This window comes from Pseudonaja textilis, chromosome 1 (assembly GCF_049901715.1).
Source record: "Pseudonaja textilis isolate UNSWEBS1 chromosome 1, rPseTex1.2, whole genome shotgun sequence".
Taxonomy (NCBI): Eukaryota; Metazoa; Chordata; class Lepidosauria; order Squamata; family Elapidae; genus Pseudonaja; species Pseudonaja textilis.
In genome coordinates, this window is record NC_141990.1 from 184,454,859 (window position 1) to 184,477,253 (window position 22,395).

General features: G+C 35.3%; 1 protein-coding gene across 2 annotated transcripts in view; it reads right to left on the bottom strand.

Annotated features, from left to right (window-relative positions):
• Positions 1-4,498: 4,498 nt before the first annotated feature.
• Positions 4,499-22,395, bottom strand: part of AGPS (alkylglycerone phosphate synthase) — a 62,433-nt gene continuing 44,536 nt past the window's right edge. The window contains exons 15-21 of one of the 2 annotated variants that reach the window (XR_015740738.1): positions 21,435-21,504; positions 20,571-20,632; positions 19,307-19,396; positions 18,348-18,447; positions 17,615-17,672; positions 6,768-8,402; positions 4,499-6,631 (exon numbers count right to left, since the gene is read on the bottom strand). Coding sequence is in view for 1 of the 2 variants with exons in the window: in XM_026697012.2 (XP_026552797.1) it covers positions 8,281-8,402; positions 17,615-17,672; positions 18,348-18,447; positions 19,307-19,396; positions 20,571-20,632; positions 21,435-21,504 (502 nt within the window). In the remaining variant the exon portion in view is untranslated. Of the gene's footprint in view, positions 8,403-17,614; positions 17,673-18,347; positions 18,448-19,306; positions 19,397-20,570; positions 20,633-21,434; positions 21,505-22,395 lie in introns of both variants that reach the window. The other variant, XM_026697012.2, reaches the window with a different exon arrangement.

The following is a 22,395-nucleotide window of genomic DNA, read 5'->3' on the forward strand; positions in this document are numbered from 1 at the left end:
GAAATAGGGGAGTAGATGGGGCATTCTAATGGAGGTTGACATTTCAAAGTATAGCTTTCATTGACAATAATCCATATTTAACTAGGGTTGGGTCCAGATTAAGATGTGTCTAATAAGTCTGGTGAAAGAGGGCTTTTTCTCCCTTGTAGTAGAATTCTAGTTCCTGAAATAAAATACTGAAAATTGGGAACTTTATTATGAATATGGAAGAGATCAAAGGACTCTTTTGGCCTGCGAATGGAGCTGGAAATGTGAAGATGGACATTCTCACAAACTGGTTGCCTTGTGGCCACTGCCCCAATATACAAGCACACTTTAACAGAGAGGCCAACTGTGGTAATTTAGCATACCTGAGTATGTTACATTACACCACCCACTACCACCCACTCTTTTCTAAGGATGCCTCTGGGCAATGGAGAAGCATTGTTGGAAATTCAAATGTAACCTTGGGAATAGACTTGTGGGTGCCAATACAAAGGCATACATTTCACTTGCATTAATAGACGTCTTAGTTTGCTCCTATTAATTTATTCCATATCCTGCTCCTCAAACCGAAGCAGAAGATGAGTTCAAAGTTACAGATGGGCATATTTATTGCCAGTACACAATCTAACAGATGTGAAAAACCGGGCAGAAATAAACCCAGTGGATATTTCCATTTTCTGAAAACAGACCAAAAGAAAATCAATCTAAAAAGAATGATTGCTGTCAGAAAAGTCGGTGAAGGTGAAATACAGATCAGAAGACTACGACATCAATCCTTTAAAAAAATAATGATGAACTTTACATCTGTTATGGAATTATCATGGAAGGATCCAACCCTATTATAGGAGACTAAATAAACAGAAGAAATATAAATCAGTCTTATCTTTTTGCTTAAATAGATATTTCAAACTTCTGGCTGGAAAAAAGTTTCAGAAATTGGCAGCTCGGAGTATCTGAAGGGTAAAAAAGGCTCGCTTGGCTGTTTTGCTGACTGAATCTTTAATCCAGTGACCTCCCAGGGTGTCCTGTATTAATCAGTTGATGAGACAGAAGTATGCCCTTGCTATCAGTCCAGTGAGTATGCTTTCTTGGAAAAAATACAGGACAAATTTGAAAAAGAAACAAATCTGAAAGAGGTTCAAAAGGATAAAACATTGTATCTTTGCTTTACAAAATAAAAATTAAGATCAAAGCCAAGAATATGTTTTTTACAAAACTATTCTAATTTTAAAAAAATCTAAAAGCAAACAGTACAAGTAGTCTCTGACTTACCAGAATTCATTTAGAGACTGTTCAATGTTACAACGGCACCGAAAAAAGGAACTTATAATCATTATTCACTTATGACCGTTGCAGCATCCCCATGGTCATGTGATTTACATTGGTATGCTTGACAACTGGCTCATGACGGTTAGTGTCCTGGAGTTATGTGATCCACTATTGTGACCTTCTGACAAGCAAAGTCAACAGGGAAGCCAGATTCACTTAACAACTGGGTTACTGATTTAACACAGATTCACTTAACAAATGTGGCAAGAAAAGTCGTAAAATGGGGCAAAACTCACTTAGCAAATTTCTCACTTATCAACATAAATTTGTGCTCAATTGTGGTTGCAAGTTGAAGACTACCTGTATATGTAAATTTGTTCTTAAAAAAGACAATTTCCATATTTTTCACATGGAAGGCCGTACATGAAGTGGTATCACTTGTACAGCAAAAGTTAAATGATCAAAAGGTGTTACTGTTTCAGAGAAGACCCAGAGTATGTCTACTCTGTCAGCTTTTATTAGTCAGGCAAAATCTACAGGAGAGAAGGGCTCCCCCAGATAACAGGAGTCCATGCTATGTAGGGCTTTATAAGAGCACCTTGGTCATACCTGGAAGCATACTGGCAACCAATGCACCTCATGAAAACAAAGGAGTCAAGACACAGGGCTGCCACTGCTCATGCCCTTGCATTCTAGATCATTTGTCAAGACTGGGTGCCTTTGTTATTTTACCAATTGCTGTGCCCCACCAAATAATCACATACCACAATCCTTCAGTGTCTCTTCTGAATCCATCATCACCATATTTTGCATGGCTGAACACGCTGACAGCAACTAACCTCTCAGTTAAAGTTTATACTGTTCCCAAAGCTCCTTGTGTCTGGAGTTGAACATGTGCTTCTTGGGTTGAACCAGCACAAAAAGCACTGAAGCTCTGTTGTCCTTTAAATATTTTGAACTACAACCTTCACAATCCCTTCCTACTGGCAAAGTTAGCTAAGATTGATGGGAATTGAAGCCAGAATATCCGAATGGCGGCACCAAGTTTCTGATCTCTACTCAAATTCTTCAGGACACCGAAAGTCCTAAAGTTTTGGTAAGCATTTAGGAAATTCACATCTAGCTTTACGTACAAGCAAATCCAACATGTTCCTAATGACTCAGATTAGAGCAGCCTCCATAGCTCATTTGGTCTAAAATGTGTGAACTACAACTCTCACACATAACCAAAACACTCTTGTTGTTGCTGGCCAGGCAACAAACAAGACAGGAAAAACCCTGGGAAGTATTTAGATGAACTATGATGGAGCTGGAGATGGGCTTTAGATTGCTCTTTCAATGCTTTTTTTCATAAGCAATGCCAGATTATTTCAGTTTGATTGTTGTGTCACTTCAGTGTCCCAGATTAAGGCTGAGAGCGATCCATCTGATAAAAATATTCCTGGACTTGATTGTTTCACTACAATAGGGATTCCAAGAATCATATCAGATAGTCTTAAATATCCCTTGGAATATCTTGTCACATGATGGTCTTGCACATGTAGGTTGCAACTCTAGGGCAAAGTATTTCCATGCCAGCCACTGACTTTTCCTCTTGCAGTGTTAATACTGTACCAAATACAAAGAAATAATACTATCAACATATAGATGCAACAATTAATCCTACTTATACTGAAACCACTAGCTTTAAAAGAGTCTTTTAGTTCCAGTTTTTAAAAAAGCAATAAATAAAGAGGCCACTTTTGCATAAGACTAAAGAATGATCTGCTTAACCGTTCTCACTACTCTTCAACACTCATAAACATTCCCTTATTATGCTGCCCCCACCCTCAATCATATCAGAACAGAAGGCTAGATACAGGTGGTCCTTGTTTAATGACCACAATGGGTTCTGGCAACTTGGTTGTTAAGTGGTGGCCCTTAAATGAAAATCATGTGACCACTGACTGTGCTTAGTTTTGCTTCAGATTGGGGTCAGGCTATAACCCCAAACAGCTAAGTAAACAAAACAGCAGGAAGCTTCTGGAACTTGACTCAGAAGGAAGCAGGCCAAAGGGAAAAAGTTGCAACTGTTTTTTTGCCATGCTTGGGAAGGCTAACCTTGCCAATGGGGTAATTAGCAAGAAGGAAATTAAATTTTGCAGTTATATTTATTGGAGAAAGGGTTGCAAGAAAGTAGGTAATGGAGAATACATCAAAAGTAATGCGTTGGCACCAGCTGTTTGCCTAACATGCTCAAGGTTGCCAGCTGCATAGGAGACAAACAAAACCTTTGAGCATGAAACTGATAAGACATTCAGGGTCAGCAGTATGAATACTGGAGGGTTCTAATCAACGAATGCAGAGCTGAGTTTATTAACTTGCTGTTAGCACTTTTTAGAAACTCGCTGCACTGCAGAGAAATCAGTTCAGTAAAGGATAACTTGTTTAGGCAATCATTCCGCTCTGAGCGGGAAAATAAGAAAAAAAAAGGATCAGGCAAAGCAAACATGAGAAAAAGGGAGAGAGGGAGGGAGCGAGAGATGCTGTGAAGGTTATAAATGCAAGCACTGGTAGCTTTTTTCATCATTGTCGTAACTGTGAACAGTTGTTGTTGGAGGGAATCACTAAACAAAGACTGCTTGTAGTTCCTTTCACAATAAAATTTTGGGAAAGGCAATTCTGAGTTGGACAAGAACCAGGCAAAAAATAAGTTGAACCAGGTTCCAGTCTCAGCCTGAACGATTTTGCTAGGTTTTTGCTCAACAGAATTCCACATGAACTTTTAAGCCTCCCAGCAAAACATACATAGATCAGACATTACTCTTTAACATTTAAATAGTAAAAGAGCTGTAGCAAAACCAAAATATTCCAGAAAATGGGAGATATCTGGCCTGATCCAGCTGTGGCTGGATACAAATAGCATGCTCTGCCATAGTTTACAGAACAATCTAAGTGGCTTGGCTCATATAGCATGCTAATCCCTAAATAGTTATTTATAAACTAGTCTCTGGGTTGACATGATAGGCTAAACCAGAACGAGACAGGTCACATTGATGCTTAGCTTATTCAGTAAACTCAACTGATTATGTCTGGCTTCAGAAAATGTTATTTGGAAAACAATTGAGAATTTAGTTAAAACTAAGTTTTTATATTCTAAAAGACTAATCTTTTGTCTCAAAGTCTATCCTCCTAAAATGCCAATAACTTCAATCACTGCTTGACATTCAGTTAAAATGTTTCAATAAAAGAGAAACAAGCCATCTGAAAATGTATTAATTTAATCAACTTATGGAGAGCATTTAGGACCATTTTATTAACAAATAACTATAATGTCAACATTGCAACAGTAGTTTTACAATTAACTTACCAAAATGTGATCAACATGTCTTACATAATTAGCAGAAAATTCAATTCTTTCATTAGCTAGTAATATAGTGGACTAACTTTTTAATTTGATGTGCAACTCCAAAATGTTATGTTAAATGTATCTTTCAACGTGCTTTTAAACCATTTTTATTGGAACCCCATTTGAAGCTTCAATCTGAATCAAGGAGGTTGGCTGAAAAACACAACCCTGCTCTTCTCCCATTTATACAATGATCCAGACCCAAAGTAATCACCCTACTACTACATAAAAAACACCACCATGAGGCAAATACAGAGATACGTTTAATGTAATAATTTAGTCCCTAATATAGGCACGTTTAGTTTTCTAAACTGAAAATCACAAAACTCCATTCTTCTTAAATTCAGCATAAGTTCCTGAAATGGTGCACAAACATGTGCCATTGAAAGATCTAAACACCAATACTCCATTTTAGAGTTGAATTTCAAGCCCTCTCCTGCACATCTTGAGAAAATCAGATCTAACCAATTATATTCCAGGCACAAAAGGTTGATTCCCTCTTGCCCATTCCTGCTACTTGTTCTTCACAATCTATTTATGAAAGGCCATTTGCCTCATATTATGGGGAATCGCAGTTTGATCCAAGGTCCTTCATCTATGTGGGACGCAGTTGTCTAATTCTTTACATCTCTTTACTTGCTATGAATTAGAAGCCAATTAAACTGAGAACAGTGGGCAATTGTGACTTAAAACTTGTTCTAATAGGGTGGCACTGAAAACATTTAAAGTAATATAAAGCTGATCCTGTAAAACTGGGTCCTGTTAAAGGGTACTTTTGTCAGAATCTCCAAAAAATTGCTTATGGCGTATCAAAATGGACTTTTTTTCCCCATATCTTCAGTTACCTTGAAACCTATCAGAGACATGCTGTGCAGCCTGCAACAGAGCCTACCACAGTCCTCACCAAGAGTCCCTGGAAAAAGCCCATAACAGGCTAGAACCAGTCTGAAAGCAGCCAGGCACTTTTCCAGGGTCACTCATTCTCTCTATGTGCAGTCCTGAGCAGTTATCACAACATTCTAAAAAGTTTATTAAGCATCTTGTTTAAAACATTTTCATTATTTTGTAAGAGCACCTGCTAGGAACAACTCATGTTATGACTAGGCCCCCCAAAGCATGGGCACCACACATGCTTCTATTTCATCTCCAGCAATTTTGCTCCATGAGGGAAGAGGTTTCTGAGTTTTCCTTACTCTTTTGGCTTCTGCATGGTTGTATACATTTGGATGTCTGGTGAAAAGCACTGCAAATTCATCAATAAATAATATTGGCTCTATGCATATTGGATTCTCATGAGAGTGGAGAAAATTTATAAACATGCCCCAAAACGATGTATAGCTTTCACAAGTCTGTTGGTATGCCATGAAAAGATAAACAACAGCTTCTTTATTTGGTGTATTTCTGATTTTTTAATGAACATCACTTTTCAAAATTAGCATTCAGCTAGTGCATATTTTACAAGTAACTCTTGCTAATACTCCAAACCATTTAACAATTAAAAAAGGTTTAGCAAAATAGGCATAAGTAAAGCAATTTACATTGTTCACAGTTATCTGCATTGTGTCTTTTTCCAAAAGCCTGTCCAACTTTGTGACTTCACAATTACTTTGATAGGACTGTACCCACATGACACAAAATTATACTTCATGATTTGAACATTCCTTTTTATCTAGAAAGATATGGAACATATCTGCAAAGTATATAATTCTGTGCAACCTCAGGAAAGAGGATTATGAAAATCCTACCAGTAAAATAAACCAATTGAGCACCTAAAGTAAGACTAGAAATTTGGGGGATACCATAAATTTGGTCACAAGAGAAGACAACCAGGAAACTAAACTTCTGCTTTAATTCTATCAAAAAGGCAACTGTATTGCCTGTAACACACATTTGGTTTATATTTGGTATTCTACAAAAACAAAATCCAAATCCTCCATGTATCCCTGTATGAGTAAGAAACTAAACTAGTAACGTTAAGGATAACTTACCCTAACTCAGAAGTAAAAATGAATGCACATATGTAACTGTCTTTAAGTGGAATCCAACTTAAAGACAGTTACATATGTGCATTAATTTTTACTTCTGAGTTAGGGTAAGTTATCCTTAACATTAAGTTATCCTTAACAACTGCTGATGAACAGTTTTGTACTTCCCTTCTCTATAGCCCCCTACATCTTCATTAGAGTCTACTCTGAAGAATTGGGACTTGAGCGAGATGGAGTCACGGAGTATTTGAGCACCTCTCTCTTTGGCTGGCAAAATTTTACTGAGACCAACAGGCAACTAGATGGAATGATCCAAATAGCCAATCTCTGCTGAATAAAACTTTATTTCTGTGGATTAAATTTAGGAAATGTCTATTTTGTAAGCATGGTAAGGAACCATCAGTATTACAGTATCATAATGTGTAGACGCCTATTTTAAAAATATGTTTAAGCCATCTGCTATAGCAATCTTTAAGATTTGAACATGTGTTGATTTTTGTCTTGGACCAGATAACATTCATGTTTCTGAGTTTAGCTACATAGTTAAATTTGTATATGAAACTTCAATTTTGTTATCAAAGCAGAATAAAAGCTAAAAATGTTTCAAGGACTTTTGTTTATGTAAGCTTCTTTACAACAAAACTGATTAAATCTCATTTCACAATAATGGGTTGGGATGGGTGTAACATGTAAACAGTTTAATCCCAATAAAGTCAGCTTGATTTAGGCATGCTTAATGAGAATAAACTCTAGGAAGTGGCTCATGGATTAGCATAAAATAATATTCCTTCCCTCAACTTTTCTGCCAAAAAGAATGTGTGCTCAGGAGATTCTAGTCTATCATTGACAGAAGAAAAGGCTAGACCCACTGCATTGTTTTAACTATCCTGTGAAATATTACATTTATATATATATATAATTTAAATGCTCATGGATACTTTTAGAAGCTTGGTATTTTGTTTTTGTGGGTAAACAACATAAACATTGCTTCGATTTGTAAAGGCTGAAGTTTCATTTTTTTTTCCTATTGAAGAATTAGAACTAATAGCACTATTTTTATTCTTAGGAAAAGTTGCCCTCTAAAATAAATGAAGACCAATTATGAAGCTTGACATTTTATGTAACAATGAATTCCAATATTGAGAAAGAAAGTTTTACCTTTCTGGCTCAGTTAGGTCGATAGAGGTTTTAAAAACATTTAATTTTTTTAAATAGTATCAGAGAGGAAAGCCTGTTTTGTCTCCTATCCAAATATCAACCTTTTCTTTCCCAATTGCAGCTTGGCATTGCTACTATCTGCTTTAACTGTTCAATAGAAAATCGTATTTCAGTTAAATATACTCCTATTTTTCATCTGCTTTCCCAAAGTGCTTTTCTATCAAGAAAGTCTCCAACCACATCAGGGTCACTCTCAAACATTTCAGCACCTTATAGCAGGAAAGCCATCCAAATAGGTTATCAATTGAATGGACCTAACTATATTCTGAACTGATTGCATGTGAACAGTCTTCTCTCTGCAATTGAAAGAAGCAATAAAATTTGCAGGGAAGGAAAAGCTTTTGAAACTAATTCCATGCTATTTTTGGATACTGGGAAAAGCTATGAGAGTCAAACATTATTCTTTCCGGTACTTCAGCGTGGAGAGTAACAAGGTTATAAAAGGTTTCCATTCCCAAATATGTTATTGGGGTCCACAAATTGTTTGATGGATTTCAGCATCCCAAAGCCAACATCAGATACACATTCTTTCAGCCAATGTTTTCGTAACTTGCCCACTGGAAGAAAAAAAACAACAAAAAAGTGTCTTTAATATTCACCATAATAGCAAGAACCAATTAATCTTATGGCCATGAATGAACAAACACTGGGTGATAAATGCTTTTATTCAAAAATGAGAAATGTTTTGCTTTATTTGATTTATTGAGCCCACCAGACTATCAAGCTCATTAAGTTCAATGTATTCCCAAAGGAAACCTGGATTCGAGACTGCCTTTTCTCTTTACAAAGTATGAAATTTAGATCAAGTTTAGGCAAAGATGATGTCTTGCATTAAATATAATTAAACTGAAGCAGCATATATTTACACGTAAGTAGAGAATTCTGTGCACTGTTTTAAACAAAAAATGCACAGGCTAGAATGAACTACACAAAGTTATTTTATGAAAAACACTCAGATTATCAAACAAGAACATACATTTCTCAAAAGTGGGGTGACAGATTTTGGCTGTAGTTCTATCTGTATCTATATTTAGGAGTAACTTCCTCTGAACCCAGTGAAATACTTTATTTGACCAAATGTGAATAGATACACAAGGAATTTGTCTCCAGTACAGACACTTTTATTGTACATGCAAAGCAAAATACTAATACCAATAAAATGGGGAGTAAAGAAAATAATAAGATAAATACTACTGCTACAGTCCACATGATATAGGTTAATAGACATTACGTGTTGTTTAATCTAAATTTAAGTACTTCATTTGCATCCAAGACCATTGCCAGCTGTCACTATCTTTACATAACTTTTTGGGGAGGGGGAGGGAGAGGCTTCAAACTATTCTTGACTGCTACTGACTGCCTGGAGAAGTCCCTGTAATTTTTTCCAACAACGTTTTTGGAAGTGGCTTGCCCTTGCTTTCTTCTTAAAGCCATATGGCCCCAAGTCATCCAGCTGGCCGTGGGCCTTTAACTACTACCCCAAACTGATTTCCTCCCCCAACTTAGAAAATTATAAATATGAATATAAACTTAACGACAGTTTACAGCACACAGTCATAAAACTACAGTGGTTTTAAATGAAATCAGCTCTATCATTAAGCTAGTATTATAACAGCATTTAATCCTTGATTGAATGCATTGAAGCAGGTGCTGAATACAGCATGAATTTAAACCAAAAGCTTGATTTTTTTGTATGAAGGGGAAAAAAAGTCTCAACCAATTAATTCCTCTTGGCTTGGCTGCATTGGATTCCCCCCACCCTCCCCAAACTAAATCTAGGATGTCCCATGCTTGAAGTAGCTGGTTAAATTGCCTCAGGGATAATGAATGATATGAACATCAACTGAGAACAGAGTATTGTTGTTTCTTTCCCCTGCCAAATATCAGCCTGTCACCAAGCTCTCTGGAAAGAGGGGAGGGAAGGAAGCCAGGCTGACCAGGAGCGCGTTCTCAGCCACCGATGTGCCAACCAGAGCTAAAGAGACAATGAATAGTCTAAGGCTAAGCCACTATACTCCATTATCTGTAATATTGTTTAAGTGAATGTATCCTGTGGATATAGATGTCCAAAAAAAGCCTGAAAACAACTGGTCCAACAAGCTGGAGCACATTAAAGCCACAGCAGGATGTCCTACAGCAAGCAGGCCTGTCTCTTCCCCACCTCCACAATAATGCGACTCCACCAGGGACTGAACTGATGTCTGAGCAGCCACCAAACAGCCACTGCATATTTAATGAAGTTGCTCACCGAGTGCTGGAAAACAGAAGGTGCTTGGACTGCATCATTAGTTCTGTCACTATGATAATTTACACATCTATCTTGTCACATTTTCTATGCTTTATACTTTTACAACAATAAATCTAACATACATTTGATTAGCGAACCGGAAAGTAAAAAAGCTGTGCAGCGCACACCGGTGGTCTTTTATGAACATATTTGGTAAAGAAATTAACCCATTTATAGCATAAAGTTGCAAACCCTGAATGTCCATTTTCACTGTGTTAGAGGCCCACGGTTGCTTTTTTGCAAGTATAACCAGGCAAGGTGTTGTTTAAAAAAAGATAATTTTATTTTGCTTGGAAAATATAGAGTCGTTTCTCAGATAAAATAATAGATGCACCAACTGACTACACAAATTTGTGAGGCAGAGTATCTTGCAGTGAAAGGTGCAACCTACTTTGCCTCTTTTCCACAGTGTATAATATAACACTGGTTTTTAAATATCCAAATTATTTGTTAGTTGCAATCACTGATGTACATATGTAACAGGCATACATACGTAACACTTATTGTGAATCTTTAATCTTTATTATGCTTTAAGCTTACAATTACTGCTTTTATTTAACCTAATTCATTTTAATTAAGACCTTTTTAGGTCTAGCAAGAGTTAAAAGCGCATTATTTTATTCTGCAGTATTTAATTTTTCAGTTACTACAAATGCTTGCTTTTTTACCCATCCAGTCAGCCAGTCTCTTCATATCTGTAGTGGATTTGCTTCAGTGACATAGCTGAATAACAATTTACTTGAGACCTTGAAACTGCAAGTGAATATTCATGAACATTTCTTCAATAAACACATAAAAATACTGCCTAGCTGATAACTGCTAAATGAATCAATCAAACCATTTTTAATCAACAGAAACAAACACAAATGTGAAAGATTAAGCTATCTTGAATATTGCAAAATATTTAAGAACCTAGCAGTTTTGAAAGCCTTTTAATTGCTTATTTTTATTTCAAGTGATTATCTTATTCATCTAAGACGCTACTGTATCTCCTCAAGATATTATTTTAACACATTTTGTATATTATAGTGGATTGTTAAATTTAAATGACATGGACAGCCCTAACATGAGTTACTGAACTATAATACACAGACACACATATGCAAGCAAATGACAACAGTGACCAGTTCACCAATACTGAATAGACTCATCAATGCAAAATCTGCACTTTTCATGACCTTTGCATTTCTAATGCTATGGGCAATTGGGAGGCCAGCATAATGAAAGGGAATTCAAGAAAAGTTGGAAATGTCCTCTAATCTCTCAGCAAATTTTGTGTTCAAAATAAAATGCTTTCCTGCAGAATGGAAATGCTTCTTTTTTCTGGTTTCAAATTATCCTTACCTAACATTAAATGATATATTTATACACAAAATAAATACTGAGAAGAAGTTATTTGCAAAGGGCAAATATTTCTCACAAGTTGAATTTTTCAAAACTATTTTTCAATCCCCCCTCCTCAAAAAAAAAAAGGACTGTTAGGAGTAAACAGTCTTTGGTATAAATGGTCTACTTCTTTCTATAAAAGCAGTAAATACTATGAAGATTAAGTTAAACATGCTTTATATTCCTTATAGCCCCAAGTCCTAGACTACATCTGTTTTCTTTGATACACAAAACCAGAGTTAAAATAGCTCCATTTATCACAAGATGATTGTGGTAGGCAGACAAACCAGGCTGTCTGTTTCAGGATAGTGAAAGCAACTGTTATTAATCACAATTATAGGGCAAACTCTGAAGAGGAATTGCATCAATATTCTCCCTTCTACATTCAGGAACAAAAAGAAACACTAAGAATGTCACAGTAAGGCCTGAAGGTCAGTAAATAATAATAAACAAAGATACTACCAGTTTAATTCCCAAATCATAAATTGCAGCTCAGAATAAGTATTAAAAGTCAGCGAATTCAACACATGGTATTTGATAGAACTACTACAGAAATGCCTTTTTACAAAATCAAAAAATACAAAATTGAAAGATTATTTGTATGCTCTGCCAGGGACCTATGTATTAATCCCAGACTTAACATATGACAAAGCCACAATTCTTTGGTCAAAATGTTAAGGCTTAGCTTCCATAACTATTGCATGCAACATTCTTTTGTTAAATTTGTCTCCAACTATATTCTTAGTTTTAGAATAGGCAATAAACATAAATAGAATACAAGTTACAGAAATACTATAGCCGCTGTTAGCTGCGAAATTTCCTGCTTAAATAACAAATTCATGTAGTTTAACTCAGCAAGCTAGTATGATGGAGATCTGATGCTATAATCTCTTTCAACTGGTCAGGCCAAGAGAAATGGAAGCCCAAATCATCTGTAGGATGACTGGTTGTCTACTCTGCTCAATTGTTCTCCAGATCAATTCCAGACACTTCCTTTGATTCTGCCGACTGGCACTTAATGTATGTTTCCAAGCCAATGCAGGCATTCCCACATGCCAAATTCAACATGGCCGCCACAAATCATTGGTCCAGTAGCTCGTTTCTCATTCCATTCTGCCCATTTTAAATTCATGGTGAAATGTCCAATATCCTGTCTAACAAATAGTAAGATACCTGCTCAGAAATGCTACATATATGCAGACTTAGAGCATTGCTTCTGAGTACTCTTGACTTATATCCTTATAGGGACAATCTGTTCATCTTTAATTGCTCATCTTTAGATGGGAACCCATGTTTCCACATTTATTTTATACCTGAATGAGTGGAATATCCTAGAACCAAGCTCTTAAGTTGGAGCTGTTCAGGCCATGCCTCCTGCTTTTCTTGTTCAGTTCCCAAGCAATGAAAAGCAGAATATGCAAAACAAAAGGAAACAGCAACCACCACAAGAAATTCAGTGTGCAGTAAGAGACAATCTATCTCCTTTGTCATCGTACAAACTTAAGGTATATTTTGCCTGGATGAGCAGTATTAGGAAATGCATGACAAAACCATGCATTGCCCTTTGCATGGATATCACGTACAGCCCAGATCCAGGTGTCTATCCACAGAATAGATGCCTCCGAGAGATATAGCAGCATGCCTGGTAAAATGTTCCATGATGGGATTTGGAACACAGAGATCTCCTAAGCAATTATTCCCTTTGAGAGCAAAATGATATAGAAAAACAACATATGTGGACTGAAGACACAATTTTAAAATATGCATTCAGGAAACAACATTCATTTGGCCATTATAACAAAGAGCTGCTAGTCTTGAAAATGTATCATTGTAATCCAGGCTGAAGACAGGGGTTTTACATCCATTAAGTAAATGATGAAATACTGTCAGGAGCAACAATAGCTTGGACAAGAAATCAGATCAGTTAATTATTGATATACTTGGGCAGATGATAATTGTATTTCTATCTATTGGAAGACATGGGCTCAAAGCTTATCATCCACAGGCAGCCATTAGAAATACAGATTTTTGGATTCGCAGTTTATGGGAACAGGTACAAGTGGTTTGAAAGATTCTCTCAGAATCACAGAAAAAGCACTAGAAAGAAATAGGCCAAGCAACTTGCGGGGGGCATGCTGGGATTAAGGAGTTATCTTTGATATCTTTGATCCGTGACATAGAAGGGGGAAAATGCTGAGAAATTGCCAACAAGAATAAAACACTTCTGTCAGATATATTGTTATGAAAGAAATGGTAAGTCTTCTGGATTTCAGAGAAAATAGAAATCCATCTGAAAAATGAGTTCCAGCCACAGCAGGCTGTTAAATTTCTAAATCCATTAAATACGGCATGAATTATTAGTACAGAAATTATGAGCTATAAAATATACTGTAAAAGAGATTCAAATATTAGTATAACCCACAGGATGGAAGAATTAGAACTGGAATAATTAAAATCTGAATCTTTAATTAGGGTGGAAGTTGCTGGACCACGTGATTAATCAGTTTCAAAAAGATACCCTTTTTTCAAAACAATATGGTTGAATATCTCATTTCTGAACATTGAGAGGATGAATCCAACTAATATTGTTTCAAGTGCAATATCTATGAAAACTGTTGTGTAACAGTAAGCAAAAAAGAGAACGTTCTAATGTCAATAACAGTGCAAGAGCAATATTTGACTCAAGCAGTTGAAGGGAGAATAGAAATGGTTGGACCATGTTGGATTAAAAGCAGTATCAGTTGCTGATAATTCTGCCTGTAACATTTGTGAATAAAACACTTGGAAAAAGAATGGCTTATAAATAACGCTTCCTAATTGGTAATTTGGTCATTTGAAGTATGCACATTTTGTTTTAGAAATTTCAATCTTTAATCATGCCCCCTTCTTAATTTCCTACTTTTTCCTTCTTTTTGTGTTGATGGACTAACTGAAGCAAAATTTAAGTTGAGATGCTCTGTCTTTTCTTTGTTATCTGTTGGTATTTTGCTTTTTTAGTGAACAAATACTAATTAGATTCTTTCTTTTCTTTTTCTACTGAAAATACTTTAAGCCCATTTGTTATTCTTAGTATCCTTTACTAAGTCATCTCAGTTTAACCTTACACTTCCCTGACAGAAGCAGTACAGTTCTTTCAATGTTTTCTTTTTTTATCTGACCCTTTTTCCGGTTTTTTTTTTATAGATTTTCACCAACCTTTTGTATAGCCAAAATGGCCTCCTCATTGTCTTCCATTTTTCTTCTCACTAGAATAGTTTTCTTCAACACTTAGTGACTACATAAATCAGGGAACTCAAACCCAATCGCATCACGGGCCGTATCAGGATGGTTTTTGCTTTTGCGGAGGTGGGATGGGCTTGGCCTATGCAGGCCAGGCAGCCTGTTTGACAGGCCTGACATAAATTCTAAGTCTTGCTTTTCCTTACAATCAAGAATTTCAGCATTATATGATCATTCTCCCACCAGCTACTTCTACTTTTTTTTTCTATCCTCTAAATAAGAACTATTTACAAGATAAATTAACCGTTTTCTGGAATAACTATGCTTGGCAAGGTTTCTCTCTCATGATTCTGAATTTAAGATAAGGCTACCAAAACAATGAGAAATAAAAAAGGGTACATACATAAAATTCCTCTAGTCCCAGCTTTCATTCTTTGTCAATCAGGGTTGCTAATTTCCATGTAAACCAATCCTGACTTATTTCTTTCCCCCCAAAATGTGCACATGGAAGCCTTTTATATATCTGCATGTGTTTATATGCATTTATCATAAGACTTATTTTTAAAAAATGTTCAGGTCAGGAGAGAGAAAAATAAAAAACAATTTGTGAAACAAAGTTCTGCATTTGTAAAATAAATTACTTTTTCATCTGTACACATGCACAATTCCTTTTTGCAAAGACATAAACAAAGAAAGAAAATTTAGAAATCTGAACTTAGCATGAATAAAACTGATACATTAATTTATAATCAGCCTCACTGAATTCAGTAGCTTTAACTCCGAGATCAATATACATAAACTCTTGCTATGCCAGGAATTCATCTGTTTAGACCAGTCAGCTCCATAAAAGTTGAGACTAAAATTGCGAAGCAATTCTTTAGGCACTGAGCTGTTTGTTTCTCCTCTTGCTCTTCAATGAAGAACCTCCATAGCAGTTGATGGATATTAAAAATAATTGTGACTTCCCCCATCTTTCCCCAGCTGTGCTGGCTAGTCTAATTTTCAAGAGTATTCAAGCTTTCAACTCAATATCTGCTCCCACTTGTTTTAATTATTAGAAACTCCTGCTCAGTTTTACAATAATGATACCTACTGTCAGCAAATATAAGATGACCACCTCCAATGAAAAATTAGTCTTCCTATTGGGTAAATATAATAAGCGCTTTGTAAAAGATTCTCCATTATCATAGTATAAGATAGCCACCGAGATTTCTGAATTGTAGTTGGAGATAGGCAAGTAGGTAGGTAAACAGGTTAAGTGGTAATAAGAATGATTAACAGTATCTAAAAAACAGGAATTCTTCTAAACAGTAATAGGAAGCATTCTGTATGATTTATATTTTTAATAAAATACATCAGAGTGACTAGACTAATTAAAATATAAAACAGCTCACAATTATCTTTGGCCCGTTCACTTTTTCCAATTTTATAATGTAGTTTAACTCAAAAGATAACATTTTAGAGACTAAAGAAAACATTCTCCTTTTTAAAAGACAAGCAGAACCTGCACATAATGGAATTATGGCTGAAAATATTGAGAATTGGCATGGATCTGTTATAGACTGATTAACTGTGACCAGTGATTTGGCCAGAAATCATAAATGTAACATTTTATACATAGATCACAGAAAAAAGCTTGGGGATGTAATCTACGTTCTGTAGGTGGCTGAACATATATAAAGTAACCTAAAAATATTAAACTCTTGTGATATATTTATCTTAATCTTACTCCTACTAATCACCTCCCATCCCTATGTTAAAAGACATGTATTAGTTGGACATTTCTCAAAAGAGACAAAATTTCTTATACAATTAGTTGCCATACTAAGTTTTCTTACTGTAAAAGAAACTTGTCAGCTCTGAAGGTATATAACAATATGTGGCTAAAACAACATATACTGTAAATATTCCTAATACTAGATATGCGTAAAATATTTTAAACTCAAAATATATTATTTCAACGTGGATGGAAATATTCCAGATTGACAGTACTTCAATCTTGACAATTGGAGCCAATTTGGACATAGCTGTGGCTATATATTCTGAAACTATTTGGCTATAATAAGCATTACAATACCATGCAGTCCGAATGCATTAAGACTTTTTCAAACCAACTGGGATTATAGGAAACATTACAAAATCATCTATATATAGGAATACAGCATAGCAAAAGTATTTTACATAAAATACAAAGATGAAAAAGAGGATCAGTAAAGATTTCAATTGTAGGATCACATAAAAAAATTAATAACAAGGAAGCCTGTAAAATTTCTGATTCCACTCAGATTAGGCTCTTGTTCTATATATTTCATTATTATTGACAGGTTATTGTAAAATTATGCGTGAGTAAAAACAGGTATCTATTTGCAGGAGATTCCTGTAATTCAGGGGTCCCCAACCCCAGTCTGCGGCCCAGTGCTGGGCTGCAGTCTGTTTGAAACTGGGCCAGGGAAGTGGCGTGTGCATGTGTGCAGCTGCATTTGTGAAAGAGGGACGCATAAAACCCTCCCTCTACCCCCCCGCTTCCGCTGGTCTGCCAAGCTGGAAAGGTTGCAAACCGCTGCTCTAATTCCTTCCACAGGAGTATCAAATACAAAGCATTTTATACACTGACAGATAACTGTACAGTTCTCTTAAGTCTCTCTGTGTATTAACTGAGCATGCCTGACAGATTCTAAAACTGGCCAGTTCAACTGTTATGTTCCAGCCGCTCTATAAGCTTCCAGGAGAGATGACAAGTATATTATTTGCTAATGATGCTGAGCAGTCTAACTGGGCTATAATCTGCAGGAGTATCTTTTCTCCTTTTATATATATATGAATCAAAAATCCCTACTATAAAGTGAATATTTAAAAAACTATGATCTGTAACAATACCTCCATGATGATGTGACAAACTTCCTCCATTAGCAAGGATTTCATCTCTAGCTGCTGTCTAAAAGGAATACAGTAATTTAAATTATCCAGTTGTTGAAGCAGGCAAGATAGTATGTTTCATTTAGTCACCAGCAAATATATAATTTCAAGAAAAGGGGTGTTACATTATTTACACTTAAATAAGGACAGTAGTTTAGTTGCAATTTACCTTTTGAGAGACATGTTTCCAAAATGTTTTTAAAAGTCCCTGATAAAAATGAAAACCACTCCTTTCAAAGCATTTTCATTCTGAAGTTCTATGTAAACATAATTTTAGTTGCAATTTGTATCTAGACTATCCTCACTTATTCCATCCAATTCTGTTAATAGGCAAAACTTTAATGTTAGAGTTCTGCAAATATCCTAGACTGTTTTTTAAAAGCAAAACAAACAGAAAAGTGTCGCAACCAAAAATTGTGGTTGCAATTGGGTGATGGAGGAAATAGAGACCAGCAAAAAAGAGAAATGAGGTTAGAACTTGGGGGGGAAAACTTAGGAGAGTTCAACTTGATAAGAACTTAGATGGGAGAACCACCAGGAAATTTAGGGTCAATGAAACAGATGACCAACAAGGTCATAAAAAAATAAACATCTCCTTAAAGCTATCAGCCAGTTTCATGTTTAACTTTGGTTTAGGTAACATTAAGCATACACTTTATCTACAACATTTACGTTATTAAATATGTAGAATTACCTCTATTTCTTCATAAACCCGAATAGGGTCACTAATTCCTCTGTAGTTAAAGCCCAAATAGAAGTAGACACATGCACCGGAATCATACATCTGTGTTACCCTGTTTTATTTGAAAAGGGGGAGGGGAATCAGATCAAAAACTTTGTATTCTTGCACAAAGAATCCAGTTTACAAATAAACAATGTGGCAACACTGGGATGTATTTGAACCAATATTCCCATAATTTCTAGCTGCGGGACTTTACATTCCCAATGCAACATTTTACTACGGGAGAGTAAAAAGGGAGAGCCAAAGCTATATACAAGGAGAAAACAACCAGCAGAATGTCTTCTTCAGGAATAGCAAAATTGTAATATAATGTGTGAACCAGAACAAGAGTTAAACTCAAGTACTCCCATCTCTCTTAAGTTTGGTTTATTAAGTTTTATTTATAGCCCAAAGCCCCAAAATAGCAACGTACTGCAGCCAGCATTGGTATATTCTGGAAAGTCCACACATCTCAAAATGGCTAAGGTTAGAAAACACTGCATTATAGGGATAACAATACTGCTGAAGTTGAACTATGACTGAAATTTCAATCCGATCAACAGAGAAAAGCAAAGGTCAAACTATAACTTAGAAACCTGACTTGCTTCGACGAGTGATGATTTAGATTAAGTGCACATTAAATTTTGTATGACAACTGTGGTGATTCTAAACAAGATAAGGGCTTGTTGTAATTTAACTTTCTTGGTAGCAATTAGGAGATTTACCTGATGCAAAGTGGGCATCTGAAGCTATTTTACAAAAACTGGTCACCAAATAAATAAGGCGACATAGCATTAGGGCTTTGGTGCAAAATTATAATGACATGATTTTAAAAGGATTCTGGGAGCGATAAAGATCATACTATAAGTCTACATATCACTTATAGGGCACCCAACCCATTTTGGAACTTAATTTATATAAAGATGCTTTACCGACAGGTAGCAAATGGTGGAAACTGAACACCTTTTTCTTTGCATTCTCTTGTTATTCTTTCCTTTACATTTTTGCACAGATCAAGAACCCTAAAGGTAAAATAGTATAAAAGTTAAAAAAAAATCAAAAATTTTTAACGTATTAATCAGTAACACTTTGTGATGGATTTATACAAGGATTAATTTTGAATCATTAATTCAGAATTAATCATTAATTCTGAATCATTAAAAGTAAAATGTGCCTGTACATTTCTGCTTGGTTCTTAAATGTACATATTGCCACAAAATAATCATTAAACAACTAATAGAAACTGGGATTATATTTAAATATGTTACAATTTTTATCTTGATTAAAGCTCCCTAAATTTAAGACGTAGATGGATAGTTCTCTTTATCAGGACTTTTTCCACCAAGGGCAATTATTTTGGCTCTCCAGATTCCTCTGAATGTGATAAGGAGAACCAGATGACCAAGTAAAGGTTACAAATTTGATTACATTAATTGTAAAAACCAAATATAAATAATGAAAATATACTTGGTACTTGAAAGCCACAAGATCAAAAAGGTCTGAATAGTTCTAGAGCAGTTTCCTATAACTTAAACCCTTAATTGATAATATCTTGGAAATTATGGAAATCACGTGCAAATTAGAATTTGTCTGGAAAATGACAAAGTCATAACAAATATTAGAAATGTGAAATTGAGCATTTCCAACGTAATAGTCTCTCAGAATCACAAGATCAATTACAGGACTACATTTAGGTGGTTTTTAGAAGATGGTATCAATACAGCCATTTAATTAAACAATTCTAATTATAAGATTTGGGGAACCATATTATATTTTTATAATTTATACTTAAATTAAATTTGTATTTAACTTTGCTTATGCTCATTAGGGCATCACCAGAGAGATGATGATTGTCCTTTAAAAAAACAACAACAGGATCTTCTATTGGCTCAAAAAGTGCTTGAGGGCAGAAGATGTTCTTCTATTGGAGGATGGGGAAGTTAGGAGCCAAATGTATAGGTTTCCTTACTTCAGCAAGAATCCTTGATGTATTATTACTGAAATGTTTCACATGGAATAATGAAATAAGTTTTACTATCAAATAATATAGTTTTTTCTACTATTTCAGAAACAATCTTTATATTCTACAAAATACTTAAATCATTAAAACCTAAAACCACCACTTTCTAATAAATTTTCCAGCAAAAAAACATAAAAATACTTATTTTCACTGAATAGAGAATGTTTTGATTTTACCTATCCCAAGGAACGGATGTTTCAAATGATTCTCCTATCGTATAATAATCCATGCCAAGGTCCTATTTAAGAAAACAGAAAAGCCTTGGATTAGTATTCCATCTTAGACTCATATATTTACTATGTAGGAATATGCAACTGAAAATGATTAAGGTATTATCGAGGCAACAGACCTGCATTTATCTAATTAAATGACTAGGCTCAATCAAGGAGTATAGAAAATGTATCTGAAACTTAGTTTCAATTTCCTGTTCTATCAAATCTGTGTGTAACATATATCAGGGACTCAATGTATACCTTATAAGCAACATTGTAAAGCTATAATTTTATAAAGTACAAAGACAAAAAAAGAAGCAAAACAATTCAATTTCCATGAGTATTGTACCTCAAAAGTTCAAACACTATATATTTACTATCTAAAACCAAACACGAGAGAAAAAAAATCATACAATAAATATAGTAAAAGGATTAAAATTGCAAGAAAGTCCTGATAAAATTAATAGCTAATAATACCATGAAGAGGGACCAGATGGCTTCAGATTATTGCTCTTATTAATTTAAAAAAAATCAACTTTTTAGAGGTTTCTGAAAAGTGGCCTCCTCAAAAGAAGGGTAATGACCTCTTGGTCACAATGGCAATTAAAGTTGTTAGCAACTTTCAATCACTATTTGGTGTACAAGGGACATTTTAATAGCATATGTTCATATGTATTTCCAGGAGTTCTGGAACCCTGAAATATGGGTATGTTTCTGAACGGAATCAGTTCAGGATTTTTTTCTTGCTTTATTACAATAACTTGCCAAAGTTAAGCAGGGTGGAAAATTATGTATTTATATATTGTTCAAAAAGTAGAATAAACTTACCCTAAGGTAGGCAATGACAAATGTCATCATATAGCCTCTCTGTCCATTGTCTTCTCCAGCTGCAAGACCGCTACAATTTGATAATATTAAAATGTTATACTTTCTAGCTCTAAAATGTCAACACTAGCCATTCTGAGGATATAATACTAGTACAGGTAGTCCTCCAGTTATGATCACAAATTGAGTCCAAAATTTCTGTTGCTAAGCAAGGAAGTTATTAAATGAGTTTTGCCCCATTTTATCACTTTTTTGCCAGAGTTGTTAAGTGAAACACTGCAACTGTTAAGTGAATCACATGGTTGTTTAGTAAATCCAGCCCCCCGACTTTGGCTTGTTGGAAACTGGTTGGGAAGCTTATGAATGGTGATCACAATGGTACACTGGAACCATCATAAATACAAGCCAGTTGTCAAGCACCTGAATTTTGATCATGTGACCATGGGAATGTTGCAACGATCATAAGTGTGAAAACTGATCATAAGTCACTTTTTTTCAGTGCCGTTGTCACTTCGAACGGTCACCAAAGGAATGGTTGTAAGTCAGAACTACCTGTACTTTCGTTGCAAGCAGGGGTGAGATTCAACTGGCGTTACTACCGATTCGGTGTCTGCTGCTCTTCAGAGCTACCGGCTCTATAGAACCGGGCAGAACTGGTAGCAACCTACCCCTGGTTGCAAGAATTTATATAGATTAAGTTTAGTTCTAGATATAATAATTGACATAAGAAATGATATACGCATGTGCATATATGCACATAAGATTTTCAAGTGACACCAAGTCCATCGTTACAATATGTTGATATGGGAACCCTCTGAAGTTTTGCACTGTTCAGATACTTCCACACAATACTGAGAAGATAAAGGACAAAAGCTTTTGCTATTTGGCAAAAATATTATGCAGGATTTAGAGAAAAATCATTTTAAAAGATTACCAACACAGTATAGTGGTGAAGTTGGACCAG